We start from the raw sequence: 11639 nt of genomic DNA on the forward strand, positions 1-11639 counted from the left end.
TTTTTCAAGCACCTCGACTTGTTCACTACAAAATTCAGTTTACGCAGATGCCTCAGGTCTAAGATAAGTCTGCACGAGTTAGAGTTACAGGCCAAATGTAGGGCCCCCTCATAGAATTCTTCTTACTTACCAGACATCCTGAATTGAGGCGACAGAGCAGGGAAACACCGAATCGGAAGTCACTTTCACTATTACAGATTCCTCTGCATCAGAGAACTTGTACCTAAAGTACTAGGGGGTGGGGATGAGAAAAACATTCAGAGGTCATTAGCTCGTAATGGTGGAGATCTCAACCGTCCATAAAACCACTAAACAAACATTATCAAGCCCCTTTCACACGCCAACCCTCCTAGAAAGCAGGTAAACTTCTGGCCTGCTGTACTCGGAGCCTTTCCCACTGCACCAGGATTTACCTGGTTAATTGATAACCTGGTATTTTAGATGAGGGGGGGGGGGGTGGTCCCATCTCCAGTGGTGACAAATGCACGAGCAGGTTGTGCTTTCACACTGCCAGAAGGCAATCAGTGAGTCATCTCGGCTGGGCTCTGAGACTTGCCCCCATCAAGTGTCAGAGCCCAGTTAAATTCAACTCACCCTACCAGGTTGGGATGTTTCACATCACACAATTACCAGTTATGAGCCCAGTAAATTACCCGGTTCAACCCACATGTAATCGGCATTGTGATACACTTGTTATGGAGGGTGCTACATACACACATGGTAACTTTGGGAGCACAGGATCATTGCAATAGTTTTCAGAGACAGGACTGCACAGCTGATGAAGGTTTTTGATCCTGATCACCGTCCATTTAATCTCTATTTGAGACTTCATTGTTAACTCTCTGTTGCACCACTGAGGCGACTGGCCAATTTACTCTGCAACCTGGATTTCCTGAGCACAGTCAACAGAGCTAAAAGTCTTAAGTGTCAGTATAATTAATAGATGAAGCCATTGCAATGTCCCATTCAGTGGCTTGTTATCCAATGCCCATGAGAATAACAACAATTAGTGCAAAATGGAAGCAGATACTTTGGTCTAAGAGAGGTGGTGATAACGAGGATTCGAGGTCCACACCTGTTCTCATGATCATTCTCGCTTGTAAACTAGCCTCAATTCCATCCTAGTCTCCCTTGTCCATCCCCTTCCATGCACATACTCTTGGTGCCCTCCAGGTCTTCGACAGATCCCAGCTTCCAACTGGCTCCTTCATCAGCAATCAAACAATCCTCTACACCTCTGTCCCATACCAGCACAGTCTACATCATACCTCTCTCTCCCCTCCCTCTTTCCACCCCCCCCCCCCCACCCCCCTCACACTTTCCAGTTCCTCCTTCAAGATACTCAATCCACAAGTCATCTCAATTGCCTGGCTGAATTTCTCCTTCCACTGAAGTACACCTTCTTCAATCCCACTCACTGGCTTCAATCAAAAAGCTAACAATTCATAAAGGCCCAAGGTATACCCAACTCTTGGCCCTGGTTTCAGTCCTACTCTTTCTGTCCACTGACTGGTGCTATTTTCTGCATTCAGGCAAGACTCAAATGCCTCACCACTTTTGCTGGCGACTTCACACCTCTGCACAGCCCATCCCAATTCTTCGTTCCCTGGAATTCTCCATCTCCATTGCAGGAATAGGTTAGCGACCAAGCTCCGGATATCAAACCAAGGTAGATAGTCCTTTTCCTTCCATTCCCCCCCTCCCCCAGGGTGGAATTATCAAACACTTGAGGATACAGACTTAAAGAGAGTGGGAAGTTTAAACAAAATTTGAAAGGCAAGGTTTTGTTTTAAATAGAGAGTGGGTGGTGCCTCAAACAAGCTGCCGGTGATGGGTGGTGAAGTAGATACAAGAGCAATAATCAAGGGGCATTTGGACAGACACCTGTACAGGCTGAGACTAGAGATATAAGAACTATGTGCATTACATTGGCATCATGGTTGGCGCAGACATGGTGAAGGACCTGATTCTCTGTTTGTTCTACCTCCATTCTATTTCCTGCCACTCGGCTTCCTGTATAGCCTTCATTCTATCATTCATGAGGCAAGCTGCAACTCACCCTCGAGGTCTGCTCTACCAAACCGAGCAATAAGCTTTTCCTCCCATTTCACTCCCTCATAGCATCTCCTGATTCCTTCATCTGCTCCTTTCTCAAAGATTGAAACACAAGCAGAGTCACTGACGCTGGACATGGGCAAAAGTGCTGGCTACCAGTGTAAACACACCCACCATCCTGTTCCACAGTCCGTCAATAAAAATCTAAACTCCGGAGGCCTTGTTCAGGATGGACAGGAGGGCAAGACTGATGCCCACAGCTGAACGAACACACACAGACACACACACGCTCAGAAAGCAGCTAGCCAAGGGGAAATTCTCCCTGGTGGATTCTCTGAGCAATTCCTCAGAATATTAAACACCAGTTCTTACCTGAGGTTGAGAAGGAGTTGCATTAAATCGGAACTGTTCTCCAGTTCTGTGAAATTAAAAAAAAAAATGTAACATGACTAGGGCACAATTAAAACACTGGATTCTCTGCTGTTGTATGAACAATTTTTGCTGCCTGTTGAAGGGAAGCAGTGAATCAGGAACACTGGTTGATAAAGAACCAGACTCTTGACTCTGTGCCAGATGCAGGATATGCCCAACGCCTGTCATCACCTTAACCTCTGCATAGATTTGTTGCTCAAAATAGTTTAATGAGTGGCTACATAGATACTGATGTCGAATTTGTGCGACAGATAAATCTTTAAACCTATTCAAGAGAAAGATCAGTTCATTTGCATCCAAATTGCCCAACTAAAGATACAGAGCATCATACAAATTGCATCTCTGCTCCAAGCAGAGAATTATTGTAGGCAAAATTATAAAGGTTATAGATAGGGTAGAGAGCAATCATCTCTAGCCTTTGGTGGGGAGTCTAAAACAAGAGGGCATGGTAGAAGGTGAAAGATTTAGAGGGGACCTGAGGGAAGACTTTCACCACACAGAAAGAGGCTGGAACCTGGAATTCACTGCTTGGGAGACTCTGGGGACAGGCAGTCTCAGAACACTTTAGAAATCTCTGGCCAAGTATGTGAATCACCAAGGCACAGCAGAGCTACGTGCTGAAAATAGAACTAGCATAGATAAGGCAATGGCCGTCTTGGATATGATGGGCTGAAAGGCTTTTTCTGTGCTATTTCACTGCGATTCCATTAAAAAATTTACCATATTACAAAACTGAGAAATTTTCAGCAAATAAATTACATTAGCTAAACAGCACAATGGTGCAGATAAAATTGAAAATTAAAATCTGCAGATGTGGGAAATTTGAAAGAAGATGCATCAAAGGATATGGGGAGAAGGCCAGGCAGAGGGGCCATTTTGGAAAATGGATCAGATCATGATTGAATGGCAGAACAGACATGATGGGCTGAACAGCCTATTTCTGCTCCTATGTCTTATGGTTTTATGGGCTACTCGAAACACTCAACAGGTCAGAGAGCATCTGAAGGCCTCTTACCAATTCACCTGTATTTCTCTCCACAAAAAAAGGTAAAACCCAAATGTTTAACCCAACAAAAGCACAACCATTCAATCAGCGGTGTCGTGTATGAAATGTTATTGAAACACACAGGTCTGTCTGATGACAACATTGCACCCACCTTAGGGCAAAGTGTTGGATGCGCTTCACGTAGAGTTGGACTGAGGCATTCTTTTCTGATAGTGTCGAGACATCCACGTAGAAGTACTGCATCTTCAATTCACTCTTAACCTCAGGTTGACAAAGTGTGCGGCTCACATCCGGGTAGATATATTTCCTCTGGTACCTACAGATGGGTACAGTGAGGTTACACCAACCTTTAACAGCATAGCAACAATTCAGTCATGTCACTTCCAGGAGCAGGATCAAACCAAAAGTTTCACTGAGCCTCTCAAGGACAAAACATTCTGGGATGGACAAATAAACCAACACAGCCCACTGAAAATATCTGCACCTCATCCATTACAGCCCACTGCCATCTGCATTCCAATAGAAGATTCCAACACAGTACACACCCTTCATCCCATGATGTTGTGCCAACCTATATAAACCTGTTCAACAATCCAAATCCTCCATAACCCCTTACTTTTCTTGCAACCATGTGCCTGCTTAAAATTCTTTTAAATGTCCCTATTGACCCAGCTCTACACCACCCAGCAGGTTGTTCCAATTTCACAATTTTCCCCATCAGTGCTTCTTATTCTCTGCAACTCCATCCCAAATTGTTCCACTTTCTTCAGAGTTCACAATCCTCTCTGTCTTCTGCTTCAAGGCTACAACCTTTCTCATCTCCATTGCAAGCCTCCTTGGAAAGCAACTCAAGAGGTCTCCATGCCGAAGACATGTAAGCTGACTGAAAAACAGTTGTTCAAAACTGGAGCATAATAAATAATGTATTAACACACTCCACCAGAAATAGTCTGGGGCCTTCCAAACATTTTACATCTGGCAACCAGATTCAAAAGTACTATTAAGATTAATTAAATAATAATTACCAGCTGAGCTATCGGGCTCAGAATCCAAACTGCTCAGGTTTTAATTATGATCTGCAAATTGCTCACTTTTTAAAAAAAACAGTCATCCATTCTCCCCCCCCCCCCCCCCCCCCACTCAACTTTTCTGGCACACAAGCATGGATTAACATTATTTTGTCTTGCTGCCCTCCTCAACTGCATGGCAATCTGCCAGTCACGTTTGGGTTGGCTCAATGCAAGAGTAATTCAACTGGTCCTGCTCCCCCACCCTCCCACAAACTGTAATTATCCAAATGATCCAGTTCTTTCTTGCATCCGATTTGCATTGGTAGTCAATTTCAGATCCAAAGTGCTTGCAGAATTATTTCCCACCCTCTCACATTTTATGATCTTTCTTCCCATCTTTATTTCACCCCCTCCCTGCCCATCCCACTCCCCATTAGCAAATGGGGTTTCTTTCCATTTCTTTGTCCAGACTCTGTGATTAAATAACCACCAGATTCACAGTAGAGCTTAGTTGTCAGTCAGAGAATTGTAGAGCATGTAAACCAGCCCTTTGTCCTGTTGTTCCTCTACCACCTTTTCCTGCACTGATCGGATTTGTCCACATCTACCCCCTGGCTATTTAACCTCTAGTCTTAATGCCTTTTAAACTTAGTGATCTAGTCCAATTCCTCCACCTCTGGCATGGAGTTCCATGCATCAACCACCCTCTGTAAAATATTCACCCTCGGATCCCCATTAAAACTCCTTCCTCTCACCTTACACCCATGTCTCTTGTTTTTAAATACCAAGGAAAGCAATTAAACATTTTTCTCAACTTTCCATTTAAACAAAGTGTGATACCCAATGCCCAAGAGTTCTGTTAAACCAAGCATAAACTTACTTGCCCTTTTTATAGGGCAAGCAGGGAAGACAGTCATGGGCCACAAAGGGATATCTGTGCAAATAACCATGGAAAGAGTACTTGTTGACCAAGCTTTAGGACATCTAATTTCTAATATTGAACTACCTTGTGGGGTGGGGGGGGGGGGGGGGGAAAGAGAAAGAGAGAGAGAGAGAGAGAGAGAAAAGCTGTTCAGCCCACCAAGTCATCAAGCAACCATTTACCTTAATCTAATTTTTTTCTCCCAACATTCCCACAAGATGCTACCACTCATCTACCTTCTAAGACAATTTAGATTAATCAATGCACAATCAATCCTTTATTGTCACAGAATACTACTTTGAGGATGTAACGTGTAGCGGAGGCTACACTGCTCCTGCAATAACACACGCAACCAGACGGGTTGAGCTCAGTGAGCAGACTAGTTTATTGCAGGTTGCTGGGCTGCACTTATACTCCCAGCCCAGATCTGGCTGAGAACTGCGCTGGAGGACGCTGATATCATCCGGGTGTCACATGGTCCCCAAACGCGGGTTTCTGAGCCCCGAGCTGGAAGGAAGGAAAACCCCCGACGGCGCCATTTTGGCTGGCTGCCCTGCCGCATGGCTTACAAGTGGGGCCGGTTCGCCTGCCTTGTGGTGAGCCGCCACACATGCATTAAATTCTTTAACTTCATCTACTGCAAGGAAGACCGAGTCACCACTTTGTCCAGCACCCCTCACAGAATTGAGGCTCCAGTGAGGAATGAACTCGTGACCCCTGGTTTACAAGAGCAGTGTTCTAACACAGGAAAAAGGAGAAATGTGACAAAACCCATGGAGTAAGAGGAAGAACATGCAGACAGCCCTGGAGTTGAGGATTCAACCTGAGTCACTGGAGTTGAGGCAGCAGCTCTCTTGCCTGTGCCACCACCTGCTGAACTCAATGGAAAGGAAGGCAGATAGGAGCATAACCAGATCTTCATGCTTTTACAGAGCAAGCACTGAGCGTACCATGACCAACTTCATCCCCAGTGAGTATGGAATTTTGGATGCAGGTCCTTCACATCAACACATCCCTCAGTTTAATAAACCAAATAAAGCTTCAGTCTAAAACTCATCACTGCTGGAGAAAGGTGACAGATTGCTACTTATCATCACACATCTGTGTGGGAGACTTATACATCAATTTCATAGCCCCACCTTGAAGTATTTTAAAGTACTTTTGAGGCACAGTTTTAATATGGGAAACATTGTAGTCAACATGCATAGCTCCCACAAACAGCCATCATTTGTTTTAGAACTTGCGTAGCTCGAGAGGAAAATATTAGCCAGCTGCTAAAAGAAATACCACCAACAGTAAGCTTTGTCTAACAAGAAGATGTCAGAAAGAAAAATGTTAGGTTAGGCACTCATTTCTGATGTTTTCTCCTAGGAGGGGAGGATCTCTCATGCCCTGAAAGTTACTAACCAGAATTTTTTTTTTTAATTTCAAAAGAACAGGAACAAAGCAGGATTTCTCGAGTTGATGAAACTTGGTTGCCTGAAACACGTCAGACTCCAAGGCAGCTGGACAATAAATAAAAATATAGGTAAATAGTCACAGATGCAGTTAGTGCAAAATAAATGATGTTACAACACTAGAGACCAATTTCCTTTTTTTTGCCCTGGTGGTAATTAATTTATTGTCAGCAGTTTATGTACCTGTGTAGTTGCAGCAACCAAGAATTTCAAAACATCTGTCCATTGTACTTGCGACTCTGACAATAAGCTCTCATCTCCATCTCCTCCAGTGGCAAGGAGATGATACAAGATGACAGGAGTTGGGATTTTTGCAGACTGGAATTACAAGCTACAGGGAGCCAGGGTTAAACAAAAAAAAACTCCAGTGATACTCACAGTCCCCTAAGCATCAGTGGTGCCTGAAAGGAGACCACCGCTTTCTGCTGTCGAATCACAAAAAGCACAGGGTTTTTGGCTTGCTCGGAGAGAACATTCACGTGCACACGCACCCCTTCCATCTATAGAAAGGACACAATGCAGTTAATTCAGACAGGCTGTAGAATTATTCCTTTTCGAGGCTAGTGTTAACTGTTCTAAAACAATGGTTCCCACCTTTAAGAATCTAAGCTTCAGATATTGGTACACTATCAGAAGTGCATTTAATAACCATATAACCGTTTACAGCACGGAAACAGGCCATGTCGGCCCTTCAAGTCCGTACCTGTTCACCTGAACAACTCCACTAGCTCCTCCATTAAGAACGGACCTTTTAAACAGTTAAGATTTTCAAGGAGATTCCCAGAAATTCATTAAAAAATCTAATGCCCAGTCACAAAAGGATACATTATACAGATGATTAAAAGTTTGGCCAAAAAAGTAACAAAACCAGTAATTTTCTCTTAAAATGGTTTCAAGCAATTTCAGCTTTTGATTTTTTTTTTAATTAGCAAATGGGGAGTACTTCAAGTTTTCAATCAGCTTATACTTGACCATAAAATGCATTCCAGTAAACAAATGGATTTTGTTTTTTTTAAAAAATGCAATCAAAATAACTGTTTGCAACTACATCTGAGGACCTGAACACCACACTGAGCTCAGCAGACAAAAACTATGGGATTGTTGCATTTAAATGTCAAGACATAGCTTGCTTTGTATGGAATTGCATTTAGGGAGTTTGTGGAAAGACACACAAAAAACCAAGGAGATTTAGGCTTATGGCAATTACACCCAAAATTCTGTGAAACAAAAGTCTGTTGATGCTGTGATTGTTGTAAAACCACAGAAATGCTGGAGGAGCTCAGCAGGTCTCGCTGCATCCAGAAGGTAAAGATATATTACCAATATTTTGGGCTTGAACTCTGCTTCAAGATACCTGAAGGGCTCAGGCTTGAAACGTCAGTTGTTTATCTTTACCTTCTATGCACACTGCAAGACCTGCCAAGTTCTTCCAGCATTTCTGTGGTTTTACACCCAAAATTCTGCAAACTTTAGGCTGTATGATCCAAATTGTCTGGTGTCTTTGAGCAGCAGTATAGAGGAAATTCCAGATACAAGATCAGCATGGCAATGGTGAGCTAATAAAGTTTTCATTGTTACAAGGATGCTTCAAGATTTGATGTACCAAGCATCCATAGCTGCTTCATCTTGTATTTGTATGTGTGAGTTCTTAGACAACACGGATGAAGGAAAAGGTTCTTTAATTTAAAGTTTATGTAAAAAGAACATGAGGCATGCCATGAGGCTGCATACAGATCTTGCACACTGTGTGTCAGCCCCCTGCTGACAGCCAAGTCCAATCAAACAGGAGCTATAATCCTTAAGGCATTGCTAATTGCCTTACAAACATGATCACTATTATAATAGCCACTTTTGTTGATTATGGGAAAAAGTTAGCACATCTTTCCAAGGACTTCAGCAGTCCAACTTCGAAACCCAGCAAATGTGAAGGCTGATTTTGTATTTCAAACAACTGCAGGAGACAGAAAATGTTCAAGAGTGGTACCTGGCCAGCACTTCCCCAATTTTATTTTTCTTTATTAATAATTTCAAATGCAGAGCACCATTTCAAAATCCATCAGTTCTGAAAATGTTCAGAAGTGACAAAGTTTAATGATCAACTTCAGAAGGGTATATTACAGTGGGAAAAGTCAGAGCAGCAGAAATCATCAAGGATCCACACCACCCAGTCAGGGTGGTCTGTCTGTTCTGGCTTCTGCCATCAAGAGGTATGGGTGACACAAGTCTCACACTGCCATGTTCAGAAACAGCTGCTACCTCTGCACCATCAGACCAATCAGAGACTCATTTCAGGACTCTTTGAACATTATTGTTTTCTCTTTGTATTGCAGTTTGCTTACACGTCTTCTTGAGTAGTTTTTTTTATGCACTGCAAATAACTAGAAATTCTGCCACGCCTGCAGGAAAAAAAGAACCTCAGGGTTGTATGTGATGTTATTATGTACTTTTTGACAATAAATCTGAACCTTGAATTCATACGAAGGAGCAGGAGGAGAGGGAGATAAAGATCTGGACACAAATTTCAGATATTCTGAAAGTTGGTTCAAACACAGGCATGCTGAACGTTTTAAAAAGGCTCTTTTGGCAACATCCCGGGTCGGTTCCAATTATGGGCATTGAGAAATGCTGGGAAGGTCTTAATGTGTGTTGAGGGAAAATTCACACGGATGGCTGAAGTGACTGGGACGGACCCAAACCGTTCACCTTGGAGCAAAGGTGGAAAGGAAATTTGATACATTCAGACTGTGAATAAATAGAAACACTTCAAACTATCTGGAAACACACAGCACAGGGTAAAAAAAAAACCCACGGTGTGGTCGGCACCTTCAACTGCGTTTTTTTAAAAAATTAAGAATCGAGAAGGGGAATATCCAGTCCTACTGAAAAAGCTGACTAGGGCAACATTGATGGCTGCAGCAAACTGTCTACAAAACAGTATGTAACGGTTGCAGAAGAATGTTTTCGCAAGATACTCCGCCACTATGCTATCGGATCCGGGTCGACACTGGATACATCAATCAACCAACCACTGGCTTCCGGGCCTTCACTGTCACATTATAATATCGGTCCAAGTCTTGTGATTTCAGTTAAGCACATACCTTGTCCCGTGAAACCGTGTGATTGAAAGCGAATATGTTCTGGACGCTGTTGTTGACAACCACCAGATAGACGTTGTCGAAAGCGCCGTTCACTTGGATGATCTCTTGGCCCACAACTCCTTTTCCAAAATCCGAAGGCACGAAGCAGCCCAGGAGAAAGGCATTCATTAAAAAAGTCCACCCTGACCGGGAATGCGTTTGACTCCAGAACCGTCGCATAATGCTGCCTTGAATTATGCGGCAGCTTGGCACTGGTTTCAGCGTTCCAGTAATCCCTGCCTCCGCCCGTCAGAGCCCCTCGCCTTCAGGGCTGTGAGAAGCCATGTCCTCACCTAGCAGCCGCGGAGAAATCCCGCGAAGAGCGAAAGTAGCGAGCGCCCGCAACATGTATCATTTACGCCTGGACCAATCGCCTCCCGACTCCCATCAGAGACAATGGTCCTCGCGCTCCAACCAGGAAGTCACTGAGCCGAGCCGATTTCACACTTGTTCACCACAACCCGGTTCTTCTCTTTCCCTTCCCTCCCACTGATGTCTTTCCAGCCCCCTCCCAATCAGTGTGCATCACACGTCAGATGTGCGGGCTGCAGCAACAAGGGGCCTCATGGAAACAAATAAAAACACAATGCTGGAGAAACTTAGCAGTTCAAAAAAAAACCCAACGTTTCGGGCTTGAGTTAGCCCTTCATCTGAGAATGAGCAAAATGCACCAGAATTTGTTGATGTATCTTTGCTATCTAAAGGACACTGTTTGCCCTGCTGAGTTTCTCCAGCATTATATTTTTACTTCAATCAAGGTGCTTTGCCCATGTAAACAAATCCAGACCGCCCTGGGTTGACGTCATCCATCAGCCAACCTTCCAACCATCAGCTGAAACAGGCCGATTACTTGGCTCTGGGCAATGTCTTTAACAGCGATTTGCAAGACTTTATGGGAAAGGTTTAGTGCTTCAAGAATCATGGTTCTTGGCTTGCGTGTCCGCGCAGTCTCTGTCCAGGTAATATGTCAGAAAATGCCCAGACTGGCAGTGGTGATAGGATGGTCAAAGAAGCAGAGACCCGTGATCTTTGAAGTCACGCTCCTCTGTCCACGTCCACTTTCCCACGTGGAAGGAAAAACTCCGTTTTAAAGAACACGGACGTGTGGAAGGTGGGAATAAACATCACCCTAAGTCCTGCATAAGAATCATCTGAAACATTATATTGTAGATGTATGCAAACATTTTCGCTATAATGTTAAGTCCCTGATTCCCGGTGACCTGGGCCAACATCAAAGAGCTTCCGTTAATTCCCAGAATGGGAAGCTTGCTGGGTCTTTCCTACACTGCAACATAAAGTTGAAAATTAGTCTCCTTTGGCATTTGTCATAAAATTAAACACCAAAACAGGCCATTCAGCCCATCATATTGATGTTGAACATATTGCAACCCTCAACATTGATTCCAATTCCCAGTACTTGATTCATAGGTTACCTTTCCCTAGCGATTCAGGTGCTTGTCCTGTGATGCTGTGATCAAGAGATAGGGATCCCAATGCTTTCACCCCACCACTGACTGGCTTCATTTAGGTGCTATGAGGGGCCTAGTGTAGAGTCCTTTTCCACACATTGAATAATAGTGTCCCCACTGCTTCCTCCCCTCCCTTTTCATCTACACCACA

At 43.7% G+C, this 11639-nt stretch overlaps 1 protein-coding gene across 1 annotated transcript in view; it reads right to left on the minus strand.

Annotated features, from left to right (window-relative positions):
* LOC138742111 (SID1 transmembrane family member 2-like) overlaps positions 1-10688 on the minus strand; it is a 15396-nt gene extending 4708 nt beyond the window's left edge. The window contains exons 1-5 of the mRNA XM_069896296.1: positions 9981-10688; positions 7261-7382; positions 3645-3809; positions 2428-2473; positions 131-231 (exon numbers count right to left, since the gene is read on the minus strand). Coding sequence (XP_069752397.1) covers positions 131-231; positions 2428-2473; positions 3645-3809; positions 7261-7382; positions 9981-10199 — 653 coding nt within the window. The 5' untranslated portion in view covers positions 10200-10688. The remainder of the gene's footprint in view (positions 1-130; positions 232-2427; positions 2474-3644; positions 3810-7260; positions 7383-9980) is intronic.
* Positions 10689-11639: the final 951 nt, after the last annotated feature.

Source organism: Narcine bancroftii, chromosome 8, assembly GCF_036971445.1.
Source record: "Narcine bancroftii isolate sNarBan1 chromosome 8, sNarBan1.hap1, whole genome shotgun sequence".
Lineage (NCBI taxonomy): Eukaryota > Metazoa > Chordata > Chondrichthyes > Torpediniformes > Narcinidae > Narcine > Narcine bancroftii.